Raw genomic sequence first — 17,696 nt, forward strand, 5'->3', positions numbered from 1 at the left:
CCCCGGCAGGAGACAGGTGGAAAGAGAAAAGAAATATGATAGAAAACGGGGATGGATTCCTAGGTCCTGCCGCCCAGGGCAGGCCGGTAGATCCCACTGACCTTACCTTGTATGCGAGGTGGTGCGCGAAATTTGAATTTCATGTCGGGGACGACGGAGTCTTATGACTATGTATATATCTGCCCATGGTAAGTATGTATGAAAACTTTCATTGTAACATAAGCCAATATCTTTGTTTGTCTTCATGAAACTTAACCTGTCAATATATATAATAGCCTTGTAATTTTCTAGAAGTCCGACAGAAATTTTAAAAAACCTTCCGACACACGCAGTGGTCCGGCCCAGGTGGTTTAGTACCCTCCATTCCCGCCGCTGGGAAGGCTGGGTATCAGGTAACCATTTCCCATTTTGTCTATTCAAATTTTTAATTTTTTTCTTGTCGCCGGTGCTGAAAAACACCTGTTTTCCAGTACCTCCGGCTTAGGATTTTTGGAAACTTCATTGCCGCTAAGTATCCTAATTTGGTCTTTTGATTTATGTACTTGGATTTGTGGCTAGGCATCATACGCTATCTTAAATTGATTTTGAATTTGATTCATTTTTGCATAAAGATATCTGAATCTAGTTAGGCTAGTTTCATGAGTAGGGTGTTGTCCTGCAAAAGATAGGGTGTGGTCTACCGAAAGCTTCGGTAGATCTGCACTTGGTATGCACGAGGGGGTATGGGTCTTGCTTCTTTTTTTTGAGATTTGTCATGTAAGGAGTGTGAGACTTTGTCTAATTCCGTAAGGAAGACGTATGATTCGTATGTATGTAATTAATCAGTAAACATGTCAATTCCAGTAAGGAAAAAGTATGATTTGTATGTACGCAATTAATCAGTAAACAAAAGTTAAGGTAGTGAACCTGCTAACCTTCCTGTAGACTTTATTTTGCCTAACCCTATAGTATGGCCTAACGGGGATTATGAATATGTCTGCGAGAGGTGTCGCTCTCCTTCATTGTTGTGAAGAGTGCTACTTCTGTTATTGTTACTCCTAACCCTGTAATGTTGCCTTCGGGCCCTAAAACAGTGTCTGTAGAGGTTATTGCCCTTTCTCTTATACTCTTTCGATTCGTAACTTAGAATCGAAAGTGCTTGCTTTAGAGAGCAATAGTGAAGTGGCTAAGTGCAGTGACAGTGCCCCTTGTGTAGTGGAGGGTGCATCAGATCGGCCGTTATTTTGCCTCTAGGCCGGGACCTCTGCTTGACTCCCAGGACCCGGGGAGAGAGCATGTCGAAAACCGAAGGAGGGTTACGAGGAACCCCCACCGATCTGGCGTGCCTTCGGCAGTTTTCTGATGAAAATCCCCAGACTGCCAAAGTGCGTGCACTTGCACGAATCCTGAAGGATTGCTTCTCGTCCTCCGAGGCGTCCTCCCCCGCGCAAGGGTTGGAGCTCTCGGAAGGACTCGCGCCCTCTAAGAAGCTTTAGAGAAGAGGATGCTTCACGTCCTCTCTCTTGTCAGGAGGGAACATCAGATCTGCCCCATAACGCCTCTAGGCCTGGACCTCTGTCGGACTCCCAGGACCAGGGCATGTCGAAAGCCGAAGGAGGGTTACGGGGAACCCACATCGATCTGGCGTCCCTTCGGTAGGACCTGTTGACGCTTCTCAGGCTGCGGAAGATCGTGCACATGCACGAATCTCGAAGGATTGCTTCCCGTCCTCCGAGGCGTCCTCCCCGTGCAGGGGTTGGAGCTCTCGGAAGGACTCGCGCCCTCTAAATAGAAGCTTTATAGAAGAGGACGCTTCACGTCCCCTCTCTCTCGTTATGCGTTTCAGTGAGAAGTAAGAAGGCGAACGTCACCTGATCACGTGTACGTCTTTCCACCGAGAAATATGAAAAAGAAGCAGTTTCTCGTCGCTTGTTTTGACGCCTGTCAGGAGCATGACGCTTTTCTGCACGCTTCTTTTGACACTCGGATGGACGCCTAAAAACGATCGCACGCCAGGTTTGTCTCCTGGCTGAATGTTTCTGTTGAACTCTTCAAGCTCTTGTTTAAGATTTGAGCCTCAAGAATGTGAAGTAAGCAGTGCTTCGGAGGAAGCTTAAAGTGAACAGATAACTTCGTCTTCGAAACCCAGCAAGACCTCGGGTTTCGTGAATTCAAGAGGTCTCTGTCAATATTATATTGCTTTTCGCAAAGGTGGATGGAGTTAAGAAAGCTCAAGGGAAGATCTCGTTTTCTCTACCGCAGTCAAGACTTTGTGATAAGGCAGTTACGGGTTATGTAAAGGCTCGACGTCCTGCACGTCAGGACTCTCGGCAACGTTCAGTAGGATTCTTGCAAAGGCACTCATCAAAAAGTTAGACCTCTTCAGGAAAGCGCAAGACAGGACTTCCTTTGCCATACTGCCAATAAATTTTAAGCTTTAGCAGGCATTAGTTGTGATACGGGAGAGGAAGCTGGTTGGAGAGTTTCTTCCTCTTCCAGGATAATTTTGCAAGCTTTTTAGCCCATCTGAAAGGGTTTTCAGATGATAGATTTTGGTTAGTTTCTAGTCGGGACTACGCTGCCGAATTGAACATCGTCGTTCTAAAAACCTGCGATAAGGCCCAGTCTCTTAACAGGATTCTTGCCCCTTCCTCGTTTGAGACGGGAATCGGAAAAATAAAATGCTCGACTTCCTGGATTACGTTTTGTCCATTCAGTGACTTTCCCCCATTGACAATATACTATCGTTTTTGTCAAGTAAGTGGGTATTTGTCCCGTAAATGGGTTAGTTCTCATGACAAACATCTCATTAACTTGATATTGCGTAAGCGAATAAGCTCTCATTCGTCATTCGCAGACTCGTACAAGAAATAGACTTGTAGACTACGTCAATGAACGCTTATGTCCAAATAACATAAGAAGCTTGAGCTGTCCTGCTTCGATTCTCTAAGTTTTGTTCATGAAACTTGCCTGTCAGATATGTATGTATCTGTATTTTTTCGAATTCAGCTATATATATGTCTGCCTGGTAAGTATGAACAAACTTTATTGTGATATAATATCGTTTTGTTTTGCCTTGCGTTATTTTACTACTGGTTGGTTCAAGTCATATACCGCTTGCTGTAGTTACCTCTTCGGCATGGCAACCGAGAGGTCTATGGTCCATTTTAAGGACATTTAATTGTTACTCCCTGCAGCCTTCCAGGAGTTTCCGATTTATCTTTTACCGTTGTATGGTAGTGTTCTGACGACACAAACGCATCTATATTTAGCGTTTTCTGTTTCGCTTAAATATACCAGCTTGAGATACTCTTTCTCCTCAAAAAATAACGGACCTATTTCTTCGTAGAATAGGGTAGCTGGCAACCCAGACATAAAGTTAAGAGACGACGTTCGTAAGCTGCTGGCTGCTGCTGTGTCTGTCCTCCAGTCCAACCGAGCCAGTAACAGATCGTGCGCTGTCATGCGCGGTTAGGTTACTTTCTCTACTCCTGGCGGGCGGGGATTGAACTGACTAACCGTATCTCTGTGCTGGCGGTTACGTCTCTCCTGCGGGATTGACTGACTAACTGTATCTCTGTCCTACAATCACGGACTTTAGCCTAAGATTGGAGGGGATTCTTACGTGAATGAATAAACGTTGCATTCGTTTTGCCTTACTATGTCAACAAGAGTTATCTCTTAATCCTTACCACACGGTATAGAACTACGAGTCTACCGCAACATTGCACTTTTATATGCTCTCCTGCTTAGGCAAAGCGCAGCCTTATTAGGGAAGTAAGCATACTCGGGGAGGGAATGGATGAGCTTGCTGGGGACCATTTCCTTCCTGAAGAAGTTTGTTTCCCCCGAATAGACTGCAATTCAGACCTCCACAGTTTTTTTCCTACCGGGAAACTGAAATATTATTCAAGATCTAGGAATGATTCTGAACATCTCTCAGTGCGTCTATCACCTGAGGTGATAGAAAGAGGTGCCGGACATCTGGATAGGGTTTCAGATGTCCTGGATCTTAATCTGAAAGAAGTAAAAGCAATTCGGTCGTCCCTCCAGTCCTGGAAACGAGTTTTTGGAACCAGTGGTCCAGATCAACTCTGATATTCCACAGCTCTCTCATATCTTAAGAAGTATCTTCTCTCGGTCCCTGTTCGAGTTTACGAGAAAGAGCCTATTATAACAACAGGCGTAGAATGTAACGATCCTCTAGAGGTTCGTTACAGGATTGCAAAAGTCCGTACGAATCGTCTCGATCGACGGCAGCAACTATTGACTTCCGAGTGGAATCTTTCTTTAGAAGTAAGTTGAGAGTTGTGGAGACTTTAGGGACGCCCTTTCATTCTTCTCTTCGATATGTTGAGGACGAAGAGGCTTCTTCTTCTCTGCTCCCTTATTCTCGATCACGGGGAATCTCGGATACCATTAAACGCCATCCTATGATATTGAACGGGGCATGGATGTTTAGTCTCTTTTCCCCTTTTTCAATCGCTTAGGAAATGTAATAAGAGGATTTATGATTTCTCAGGGAGTGACAATGACGCTGATCGCCCATGTTGGCCTTCAGGATCCTGGATTCACAGAGGTCACATCCTTCCTAGTTCACTTTCCAAGGACCTTTTCCGAGAGAGTCGGTCTACTCTAACTCGAAAGGTACCTATAACCTCTCCGCTCTGAGTCTGACTATGTTCAGACTATCGAGATGTTGACAGGAATAAGATTACCGTCTTCCATTTCCATCTGAAGAATGGATAAGCTGGCAGTCACAACTATTAAAGAATACGCAAGTATGTTGTTGACGGCCTTTGGGCTCAGAGATTTGCGTCTGTCAAACAACAAAGCCCTTCACGATCTTCTGAGCTGTGGAATCTCGAAACTCGCTCACCATCTACTTCTTGTCTCACCTGTTTTCTCGGAGTCAGACACTCGTGCGAGATCAGGCGACATATAGTAGCCCTGAGTTTCTTGTTGACGAAGTCGGTTGCGTTTATACACCCCCGATGATCGTGTAACATGAGACCAGGTTGGACTGTCAGGCATTCTTCCTTCGGGACTGAATCGCCTTTTTGCTCCTCGCTCCGTTTCCTGGCCTGGCACCAGGAAGCTCGCGTCAGGGAGTTGATTCGCTGACGACGTTGGGTTGCGTTGATACACCCCCCAAGGTTTGCAGATTGAATCGCCCAGGCAGTCCAGACACTCATCCTTCAGCGAAGAATAGTGCCTTATGGTCTTCAGGGTACAGCCTTGCTGTCCTTGATTCGTCTGACTGGTCAACTGGTCGGTCACCTGACTTTAGTACAGACGGACTGACTGTGCATGTCCCGATTGAAGCTTTCAATATGGAACTTAGACGTAGTCTGAAGTTCTTGATGTCAAAGCATTCGAACCTCTCCTACCCGTTAACTTCTTGCATGTGATCAGGAAGGCCTTCTTCTAACCACCCTAGATCGACAAAGAGGGTTAGTGAGATTTTAAGCCATCGTCACAAGTTTTGGCTTTAGAGAACACAAGGCGGTGTGCTCTCTAAGCCTTCCGTTGTGGCCTAAGAATGGAAACCAGTTTTGTCCTCGGGCAGGAGCTTGGAAGCAAGGATGGCACAAGTTAGTGGGCAGGAGCCAGAGAGAGTCCTGTGCCCTGTCGGGTCTCTCAAGTTTTATCTACATAAAACTCAAGAAAGTCGAAGTCATTCGGGCAATCTGCAGTGTTCCGAAAAAGACCAGACTTGCCCATATCGAAGAACACCCTGGCTTTAGTGTTAAGGAGTTCTTTCAAAAATGCTCCTTCATGTGTTTGCACAAAGATTTGAAATCTTTTTATCTGAATGCTCACGAGGTGAGGGCGCGGCCTCGGAAGCATTTCAACAGAGCATGGCACTCAGCAACATCCTGAGTACCATGTTTTAGCGAAGCAACTCTGTGTTCACTTCACACTCCCTGCGAGATGTGAAGATGGCATATGAGATCTGCTGCTCGCTAGAGCCATACGTGTCTGCAGACACAATCTTGGGGGCAAGAAGTACCACTCATCCTATCCTGTAGGAAATGGTTAGGAAGAGCTCTTAATTTAGTTGTTGAGTCGCCGACAACGGCGACTTCTTAACTCTTAAGCCTTAGTTAACACACCTTAACTTTGGGGCTTAGGTTGGTCAGGTGGTGATATATATATTTATTTATATATATTATTTTAACTTCTTAGATATCCCTCCATGGTATGGTCAAATATGGTCTAGTCACATTGTGGTCACGCCCCCGTTGACAGATCATCTGGAGTGCACCAGCTTTATAGGTCTCTACCTCTCTGGCAACTCTAGTAAAGCAGAAGCAGACTTGGGTGACAGTAATCACGAAGTCAGCTATGCTAACAGGTGGGACCAAGATGTAAATCATCTGCATGCATTTGTTTCCCAAAATCCTTGTATTATTCTGTCCCTTCCCACCTCCAACGGTGGGATTCAGCTATATATATATGACAGGTAAGTTTCATGAACAAAATGATATTGTTATGATACAATAAAGTTTGTTCATACTTACCTGGCAGATATATATAATCAAGTACCCACCCACCTCCCCTCAGGGACAGTGGAAATAAAAATTATGAATAGAAAATGGGAATGGTTCCTGATACCCGCCTCCCAGCAGCGGGAATGGGTACTAACCACCTGGCCGACCACTGCGTGTGTCGGAATTTTTTTTTTGTTTTTTTAAGTTCTGTCGGACTTCAGAAATACAGCTATAATATATATCTGCCAGGTAAGCATGAACAAACTTTATTGTATCATACAATATAATCATTTTCAAGGCCAGTTTTAAATCCAATATGGCATCAACCGACTGAGGTGCTGTTTGTAATCGGCATTGATCCAACATCCTTCCAGCGCTCATTTGAACAATATTAGTGTATGTATGTAACGTTTATTGATCTTACTCAAGATTACAGTTTTGATCAGCACAACAAAACCAACATTTTGTTACCTGATAACATCATCATCGTATACGCAAAGCTAACTTGCTAAATGTTATTCAATTTCTCTTTGTACTGAATTATCGTAAGCCAATGTGCATTGAACCTAGAGAATTAACTGAAATTAATTATTACTTAGCCATATATGTATAAAGTATGCTGTGTAGTGTAGGCTAGGCTACCCAATATGTAACGATGGTACTGATTACCCTAGTGTAGGCAAGGCTAGTATAATATTCTTACGGTAAATTAACATGGGCTGACTTACGTCCAAATCGATTTATGACCTGTTGGTTGTAACCAATTGTGGTTTTAAGTCGACAACTACCTGTATACGTAGTAATATGAGACCTCATACACTATTATTGGATACAGTGAAGTAAAGCATAACTTTAAAAGAGCTAAAAGAGCCAAGGAATACGTAGATTCATATTTGTTAGGTTTGTATTTTAGGAGGATCTCTTGGTGCTTCAGCAAGTACCAAAATATTTACTGATAACCAGGCAACAGTGCCGTCTATTAAGGAAGTCTAGTTCACTTATTTACATCAATTTTCACTTAAAGACTCTTCATATAAAGAAAAATAACCTTGTCACATATGAATAAAGTTTCTAAAGATTAATTTATGCTAAATAGAAGCAAGAAAATCACTCTGAATTGAGTTAAATGCAGCGGAATATCTTGCCTCCGCCCTCAGCTGATTTTTCCGAACCAAAACATGATCGGTTTGTTTCTATTTTATAATAAATAGTAATACAAGATTACATACAGTATTACTAGATAGAGTGAAGTAAAGGATAACTTTTTAAAGGCGGTCTTGGCACCTAGGCTAAGAAACTAATAACCAGACAATGGCGCTTTAAACCCTACAGAATGTAAAACCCAGTTATGAATATATGTAACAAACGCCGCTAACCGATGGCGACAGTAACCACGAGCTGCCTTTATATTCCAATGCCATTTGGTCCAATGTGTGACCCATTAGTTTGTATGCTACAGTATGTCAAAAGTTCTAAGAAAACGATTGGTTAAACTTTTCTAACATGTCACTTGTTTTTTGGATAGCCTAGATAATTTGTCTATGCAAATCAACTTTGGGTGCTGAGTATCAAGAGATTCTTTTACCAGTAACTTTTTTTTGCCAGATTTACTCGGGTTTTTTTAAAATCTGTAGATTATGTATTTTTAATGCATTACCATTTTCATTTAATACTAGGTTGATATAAAATTTAAGGAATATTTAATGATTAATTATTTGGGATGACTCTTCACAACTGTTAAAGGTAGGCATATTTAGTGCCAACAGGTACGCCAGTATTCAAAATAAAAAAATATCGCTTGGCTGACCTAGATAACTTTCTAGTTCACACTGTTCCAAGTCCCCCTTAGTGTGTGTATATTCTTATTTGCTTTCCCAGTTGAGAGGTAAGGTGCCTGTACCCTTAAGGCCTGCCAGTATGTCCCAATCACAGGACCACCCTGCAACAGTTGGAAGTGTGTTGTGCTGCCAGGGAACTGGGTTGGTTCTCAGGACGGTGTGCCCTCCATCACTTTCTTCTCAGTTACCACACACTTGAGCCATACCTAATGCAGTTGCCAAAAAGTAATTTTGTTAAACATAAATCATTGCACCAGTTGCCAACTTCTTCATCGGAATGTTGTAATAATCATGTTGGCACAGCTAGTCTGTAATGATTTGGCTTTAAGATTTTCTAGTTTCTAGGCAGCCTTATTCTTAAATCAAGAAAAAGCTGCTTTGGCCTTATAGCAGAGGCAGTAGTTTGTTTCCTGTTCCTGTTGTCACTCAAGAGGGATTTCCAGTTCCCTTACCTTTATAGATAACATCATAAAGTTCTATAGTGTTCTTATAGTAAGGGACTTACGGTAGCTGCTCTTCCAGGATACAGACCCTTGCTTCCCTCGGTATTGTGTGAAGCCTCTTAAGCTTGGAGTTGGTCTCTCTTGGATTTTAGCTGTAATTTTAAACATAGTATTTATTTGCTCGTCCCATTGACCCTTTGGAATCAACACCCGAAGTATTAGATATTTTTATGTGGCCAGGAACTAATTGGTTACCTAGGAACTGGACTTACAGCTAATTGTGGGATCTGAACCACATTATATAGAGAATTAATTTCTAAACAGAAGTAAATTCCTTTGATTCCATGCTGGCACAGAGGAGAATTGAACTTTGGACTACCGAATCAGTAGGTGAGCATGTAGGCCACTCTTCCAACAAGGAACAAGTTTCATCCGAAATTATATAATATATTTGCATACCTACTGTTAAAGTAGACCCCTCCCAGATTTCCCATGATTTAGTGATATGTTATGAAGCTAAAACCTATAAAAAAACACATAGTAGAAAACATGTGAATGAAGTGTCATCCTGGTCAACCAAGCAATCTTCTTTTTATTTTTATTTTGAATGTCGCCACACCTGTTGGTGCTGAGATATAGCTATCTTTAACAATAGGTTAGTATTCAGATACTACTTGTTCCAATAAAAACAGGCCTTTATCACTACAGTATTATAAGTACGGTATGTGATTAGTTTCAGTTTATTGGTACAGTACATTTTTTCTTTTTTTTAAGTTTACCGCTATTATATTTTCAAGCATGAAGTAAAACCTGGTCTTGAAAGTGGTCCTTTTTCTTTTAATGGTATGTGTTTATAGAAAGCATACAGTAGAATTAAGCTGAACCTAATTTATTTTCATGTTTACTGAAATATTTTCAGGTTGGTGTCTGGTGCTGGTGATATAAAGATTACGAAAGATGGAAATATTCTCCTCCATGAAATGGTAAGTCCTTATTTCTTGAAATGTAAACGAAAATAGTATACTCTCTTTTATATTTGGTAGAAGGAAATTTATATTTTTAAGATACGGAGCAAGTAGTAGTATCTTTTTTACCAAGAGGTTTATTCTGCAAATGAAGCCGTCTTTGTGTACGAGAATAGATCCGTTTTGGTGAGTGGCCCGAGTCTAGAATGAAGTGATATCTCTCTCTCTCTCTCTCTCTCTCTCCTCTCTCTCTCCTCTCTCTCTCGTCGCCTCTCTTCTCTCTCTCGTCTCTCTCTCTTCTCTCTCTCCTCCTTCTCTCTCTCTCTCTCTCTCGTAATCTTTGGTGAGCTGAGAAATGACAATGGTCTGCTGTTCTGATAAATGTTTTTGATGAATGTCCTCTCTTCTTACATAAGAACAAATTGTTTAGGTGAGCTGCTACCTAGTCTAGAAATACATTGTGGTTCTCTTTTCTTTTAAGAACAAATCTACTCTTACTAATTCCAGAGTAAAAAAAAAAAAATAGTTTGGTGTTGTCCACTCTTCACATAAAACTGTTTGGCAAGCTGCCTTAGTCTAGAAATGACTTCTGGACTTGCCAAGATATTGTTGATACGTACTTACTTTTGGAAGAGCTACATATCACTTATTTCACTGTAGGTTTAATGAGAAAATTAATAATGCAGGGTGCATGTCATATTTTTTGGATAGTTTGTTGCAATATTTCTCTTTCCCTCTCCTGGGGTGGGGGTTGGGTTAGTGCTGTCAGTGCACCTCGTGGTGCACTGTAGGCAGTATTTAGGTTCTTTGCAGTGTCCCTTTGGCTCCTAGCTGAAACCCTTTTCATTCCTTTTTCTGTACTCCGTTCATATTCTTGGTCTTCCTACGGCTTTCCACCCTCTCCTAACAATTGATTCATAAAGCAACCATAAGGTTTTCCTCCTGTTACACCCTTCAAACCTCTTGACTGTTAATTTCCCTTTCAGTGCTGAATAACCTCGTAGGTGCCAGCGCTTTTCTCTCCCTCTCCCTCTCCTTCCCACATTCAGTTTACTGGCAGGTTTACTTTTTTAACTGTTAAATGTGTGAAATTTAATTTAGGAACTTCTGTTTTGCAGCAAATCCAGCATCCTACAGCAAGTATGATTGCAAAAGCATGTACTGCCCAAGATGACATTATTGGAGATGGCACTACATCCACAGTACTGTTGATTGGTGAATTATTAAAACAGGCTGATATTCAAATTCAAGATGGACTGCATCCAAGGCTTATAGCAGAGGGCTTTGATCTGGCTAAGGTATGAATTTCATATTATATTATAATTCAAGATTCATTAAGCCAGCTTAATGTGAGCTTTTGTATTTTTAGGGAGCTATGAGATTAGCTGTAGGATTATTTGCATAGTATAATTTATCTTGAAAATAAGTTTTTTTTTTAAGTCTAGAGGAAGATGTCTTGTTACATAGTTTTGTTCTTGAGGAGAAATTCTTATCACACCTCTTTTCCAGGTAAAAGCACAAGAAGTCCTTGACCAAGTTAAAATCTCTGGCAACCTTGACCGTGAACGTTTATGTCAGGTTGCTCGCACTGCTCTTCGTACTAAAGTTCAGTCAGACCTTGCTGATAAACTTACAGAAGTATGTGTTGATGCAGTTTTATCCATAAAGAAAGAAGGGGAATCTCTTGATCTGCATATGGTTGAAGTCATGGAAATGCAGGTATAGTGGCGGCAAAAGGTTTTTGTACACATTAATTTGTTTCATTCCACATTTTATATCAATCAAATAGCTTTACATTTTGAAGAATCATGACCAGAATAGATGTTATTTAGAGCTTCTATTGGGAGCTTGTTCAGGGAGAATACACTATGGCATTTTTGTCAAAGATACTACCAATCAAAATATTTATTTACAATGTTAATTTTCCAATGAGAGCTATAGAAATTTAGCAAATATAAGTTATTAAAACAACTTTCAGCAAAGTAAATTAAAATTATTAAATATTTCATCAAAGCTTAGCATGTATGTTGCTCAAGCTTAAATTTCATTAGTATTATCATTATGTTCTTCATTTACTTACTTGGGTAATATTTGTACAGTAATGTAAAGCTTGCTTTGCAGTACTATTTTAACTTTTATTGTATTGTGTTTTCAGCACAAAACTGACATGGATACTCAGTTGGTGAAAGGATTAGTTTTAGATCATGGCAGCCGACATCCTGATATGCCTAAAAGAGCAACAAATGCATATATATTAACCTGCAATGTATCAATGGAATATGAAAAGACAGAAGTCAACAGTGGATTTTTCTACAAGTCTGCCGGTGAACGTGACAAGCTTGTTGCGGCAGAAAGGGAATTCATTGAAAACAGGTAATGCAGATACAATGACTTCAACATATGTAGAGGTTAGGTTCTGGAACCTCTTAGATAGGCTGAAAATTTACATGGTCTTAAACAAAACCCCTATGAACCCTTGAACCCTTTTAACTTTAAACCCAGTTCCCTGTATTATAAGAAACATAAGGCGCAAATATGATAGCAGCTACTGTGTATTGCTCTCTTAGTTTATTATGTGTGCTTGGTTGTAAATACACTAAATTCAAATAACGCTCACACAAAGTATATGTTAGCCAAGCCTAGACTGCTCTTGACAGTTTAATAGGTAAAAATAGCCTGGCCTAACATGATGAAACGGTTTTTCTATGCATCTCTAAACATTTGTATCACTCCAGCATAGATTTAAAATTAAAGAGGCATATATTTTTATCAATAAAAAAAGCATACTGGAAGTATAGTGGCTATAAGTTTAAACAGATGTAGCTGATGTTGGAGATCTTGTAAAGTAGGTTTCTAATATCGATTGATGGTTGACCTAATAACATTTTCTCACCATGTATTACAACAGATTATTATTAAACTTTGAAACTTGAAAAATTACAAATTGGAAAACAAATATTATTTGTGATGAATCTTACCTACTGTTAAAGTTAGCTATTTCTCTGCACCGATTAGGCAAGTTGACATTCAAACAAAAAGTCTGATGGCTGTCCAGATGACTGTCTGGCTTACCTGTTCGCCACCAGTTGTGTTTCAAATGTTTTAGCTCTTGTCAAAAATCTCCTTGCCGCCATTGCTGTTAGGCGATTGTTGGTATTCTAGGAAGCTTGTCTGTTTTACACCTGTTTACGGTATAGTAATTTAATTTTCCTAGGATGTTTTCCAGCAGAAGCAAAACCAAAAACATCAGGCTATGTAGGAATGATTTTGGTGTAAGCAGGATGTTGGAATTTGAAGTAGATCAACATTTGGTTTGTACCATTGCAAGGGTACAGTGTGATCTTGGAACTAGATGTGAAGAATCTAGGGAATTATGCTAGGATGTGTAAAGAACAGCGTGCAAAATGTATTGAATGTGGAATGGAAGGTCATGTGGCGAGTGTGTGTAGGCGAAAGAGGATGAATCAGGCTGGGAATTTGGGAAACTAGAAGTTAAGGGGATTCAGTTGGGTGGGTCCTCTAGTAATGCGACAGTATGTTCGGGATAATATGATGAGTGAATGGTTTAGGGTGAATAAGTATGAGCCAAGTGTCAGTGAACAAATGGGTCTGGGTAATCAGCAGTTAGTGTTGGTTGAGTATGGAAGAAAGTGGAAGAAGGTAAAGAACGAGAATGAAAGGGAAAAGCGAGGGCTGCATGATAGAGGGTTAGTGTTGGGGTACGAACGGTTTATGAGATGTGTTATGGATGACTTGAATTAAAAAGGGGTGAGTGAGATTTCAGTAGGAAGGGAGCGGAGTAGTAAGGAGGTGGTTAGTAGTATGCATGAGTCTTTGCAAGAGTTTAATAGAACTGTGAATGAGCCGAGTGGTTTGTAGCAGAAATAGAAGAGGTATTGGGGTCAGAGTTGGAAGGTGGGGATAGTGAATGAAATTTGAAGGGATGGTAGTGAGGAAGATAGTGGGAATCTGAATGGAGGTGGTTTGGAGGACGTGAATGCTGATGTAAATGAGAGATTGTATGAGGGTCCTCAAAGAGAGAGATATGCACATATACACATCCAGTACAACATGCTGATTTAATTGGAAAAAATGGTTACAATTTTGTTCTGCATATGTTTTCAGGGCCTTTGAAGATGTATGACAGCAATACTGTTGTTTATTTTGTATGACATACAAAAATACATAAAATCTTGACACCATCTAAAACATGTAGTAAGCTACTAGTGCGTAGGCTATCATAAAACATTGTTTGAAACCTTTAGTGAATGAATACTTCACTACATTTACTGATTAACACTTATATAATTTACATTGCTTTTGGGGATATCAGCATAATTATGTATTGTTTATCGAGTCTATACTCTGAATATGAGGAACTTTTAGAAACAGTGACATGTGCTGAGTTCAAAGGTATGACAATCAACCCCTGAGTACTTGTAGTATTTAGGAAGTGTTACAAAATTTTAATCGTTATTGCCGAGGAAATGTGTATGTTTCACATTCGAATCAGATTACAGAAAGATATTACTACTTTTTTAAACAGTTAAATACAAGTTAATATCTTAGAATAAAATGCCATCTATGTAATTCTGTTTATAAGTAAACAGTGCATTACCTGTTTAGTGTTTCAGCCAGTTATGTATGATTACTTACTGTTGATTGGTAATGTGTTATGGAAGAGTAAATAGTTGTAAATTTGTAGGTGGCATACTATATAAATAAACTGCAAGGGCATACTGCAGTTTACCTCAACAGGCATAAATACATGTACCTTTACTTGCACACAGAATGAAACACATATGAGCAAGAAAAGTTCTGACACAACACAGTTGGGCCAGTTGATAATGATACTTTTTCACAGTGTTAAAGTTTTCAATTTGCTGGTATTTTAACTTCTGAAAATCTTGTTTATTAATATTAAAACCAGTGAATATGAAGAACCCTAAAATAAATGAAGTGAAAATTACAAGACAGGTTGAAGCAGACAATGGCCCATCTGTAAGTGCTAACCTTGCCTGCTGCCTCGTCTTCCCATCATATTGTTTACTTCAGAAACTATATTATGGGTTGGCCAACCAGAACACTGTGTCAAAGAGCTCTTGCCTCTTGATCCAGTGGCCATGGTTAAACTGTGCAATGACTTATTGCCAACTAAATCAATTAGCTTGATTATGAATAAGTATTAAGATGTTTTTCAAAGCTTTCATGTCAGAATATGAGTTATATTTTAACATAGTCATTTGTTCTCATGCTATTGAAATGTTATTAAAAATGGATTGTTTGCCTGTACATAATTTGATTGTATTCTTTCTGTAACTTTATACCTTCTCAACAAAACAGTACTATATCAAAATACAGTATATTGCTTTTTAAATTAAATAACCCATGTCTCATGTTTACAACATGCTTCTGTTGTGTTTTAATTGTGGGTATTTTCTCAAGAATTTAAGCTTTGCTGATCGAATTAAAAGCTACATATTTCATCTTTTGTTTCAGAGTGAAGAAAGTTATTGACTTGAAAAAGAAAGTTTGTGATGGAACTGATAAGATGTTTGTCGTTATCAATCAGAAGGGCATTGACCCTATGTCCCTTGATATGTTAGCAAAGGAAGGTATCATTGGCCTTCGAAGAGCCAAACGACGTAACATGGAGAGGCTGGCTCTAGCTTGTGGAGGAATGGCAATGAACAGCTTTGATGATCTGGATGAAAGCTGTTTAGGCTATGCTGGAGCTGTATATGAACATGTTCTGGTAAGTTTATTTAATCTGCTCAAGTTGTGTTCTGTTGGAAGTATGCACCTCAGATCTCGCTTTCAAAATAAGACAAGTCAAGGTGTTTTGTTGGATGTTCCATGGATCCCACTTTCGAAGTAAAACAAATCAAGATAGCATCTGCTGTGACAAATTTAGAATTGCCACGTACTCATCCTCCCTCCTTTTTATTGTTTTATAAGTTATGAAGGAGTGTGTTGGGTGATGCTTCAGTGTTTAACTAAATATGTCTTTTGTAAGGCAGTGCAGTTGCTCTACAGTAAAGTAAGTTTGGAACTCTATTAATTTCTTATTGTATTATATTTCAGAGCAACCTACAGTAATAGAGTACTATCTCAATTTGCTGTCCAATTTAATTTTTGTATTCCGTTTGTACTTCGAAAAAATGATTTGGCCTGTTCACTAAGGAAATGAAAAATGTATCTTATTCATTTATTTATTTATTTATTTATTTTTTTATTGTTTACCTGGTTGTGCTACTTTGGAATAATGAACAATTGTGCTCAAATTACATGGCAAGTACCCTTTCTGCATATGCACATCATTCCTTTGACATCTTAAAGATGTATAGTAGTACCTCAAAGTTCGAACTTAATCCGTTCCATAAGAAATAAAGGGAATCTGGATCATTCGTTCCAGCCAACCCGAAAAGTCCCCCTTTTCACCTTTTTTCTATTGCTAATGTGTTCAAAAGTTAGTTGTTCATATACGAAACAAACCTTCGGTCTTAACATTAGGATAATACTAGCACCAAGCTGGAAACCGGTAGAATTAATAATAAACTTGTGAGATCCAGGGACTATTGGCATCTATACCAGGTCACGGGTTATGTAGTACCTAGATTGCCTTTGGCGTCCCCGTGACCCGACAGTTACTTTCCTACCACCTTTAAGATAAGACGTGATTAATTTCTATCTGTTTTAAATTTAGCCGGTTTTAGTTTGCCCAATTTTATTCATATTTTCCCTTTTTACTTTTTCTTTCTCTGGGTGTTCTTAGTGTGGGTGTGATCTGATAGGTGTGTGTACGTTGTGTGATGGAGATTTTTGCTTCATCAACAGAAATTTCTTTGGGTTCTCTGAAGAGAGACAAAGGAAATGTCCTGGAGGGAGTGGGTTTCCTTGTTCAAGATTTTTAACATCGGTGTTTACAGTTTTATGGGAAGGGCCAGTACAAAAGAAAGGAGACGACGCCATCTTTGGATGACCAAGAGTCGTCGGCTTCTTTTGTATCGGCGTTACACCAGACTGCTCCTTATGTTTCATCACCTGCTTTTGATATTTCCCATACTCTGTCAGTTTCTTCTAGCGATTCATTTTTGGAAACGCCAGGAGGGGTTTTGGGTAATTTTACGCATAATTGCGCTCTGTCATTCCCAGCAGGGAGAAGGGGAGCATCACCATCTTTGTTCAAGGTGTCGGCTCCCGATGTGCAGAGAATGGAAGGAACGTGGTTGGCGTTAGGCCTACCAGGCGTACCAACCTTGGAGGGGGTGCTGTCTCATTATATGGCGTCATGCTTCCACCAGGGCCCGACAACATTGGATGTTCCTCATCCCCCTGGCTGCACTTTATGGGAGCTAATGCCGCGGCAACGACAACAACATTGTTTCCAGCAATGCAGAACGTTGGAAGTAGTTTTGCAGCACACGCAGGGCTGCCAGCAGCAGTAGCTCAGTCTCTCCCTACAAGAGTGGTGACGTCACACACTGACATGGCTGACGCGATGACGTCACAGCTTACTGCTTCCCTAACTACTTCGTTGCCTCCGGAGCTGAATACGCTTTCTGACTCTTTAGTTCACATAGTCATGAAGAAATTACAAGCTCTAGAGGAGAAGATAGTTATGAAAGACAAAAAGAAAAGACGTGAATCATCATCATCATCTTCCTCTAGTTCGGCGTCATCGCAAAGTTTGATGACGTCAGTGTGTACCAGTCAAGCGTTGGAGGATACAGGACTTCGTGACTGATCCTCGGGCCAAGAGGAGAAGAGTACATTCTTCTTCATCTTCAAGCCAAGACTGTCGCATCCCGGTCAGCAACAAAGTAAAGAAGACAATGGCTGGTAAGCTTAACGCTAACGGACAAAGTCGTTTACAGGCGTCCAAATGACCGAAAGCATCGACGGTCGCTGAGATAGCGGCTGTTGCGGAGATGCCAGGAGTGAGGACAAAGAGTTTAAGAGAGACTACACTGCCGT

At 40.2% G+C, this 17,696-nt stretch overlaps 1 protein-coding gene across 1 annotated transcript in view; it reads left to right on the forward strand.

Moving 5' to 3' along the window:
• LOC135212167 (T-complex protein 1 subunit zeta-like) overlaps positions 1 to 17,696 on the forward strand; it is a 39,203-nt gene that overhangs the window by 15,213 nt on the left and 6,294 nt on the right. The window contains 5 exon segments of the mRNA XM_064245594.1: positions 9,674 to 9,737; positions 10,838 to 11,017; positions 11,229 to 11,438; positions 11,875 to 12,092; positions 15,219 to 15,474. Of these exon segments, the coding sequence (XP_064101664.1) occupies positions 9,674 to 9,737; positions 10,838 to 11,017; positions 11,229 to 11,438; positions 11,875 to 12,092; positions 15,219 to 15,474 (928 nt within the window).

This window comes from Macrobrachium nipponense, chromosome 40 (assembly GCF_015104395.2).
Source record: "Macrobrachium nipponense isolate FS-2020 chromosome 40, ASM1510439v2, whole genome shotgun sequence".
NCBI lineage: Eukaryota > Metazoa > Arthropoda > Malacostraca > Decapoda > Palaemonidae > Macrobrachium > Macrobrachium nipponense.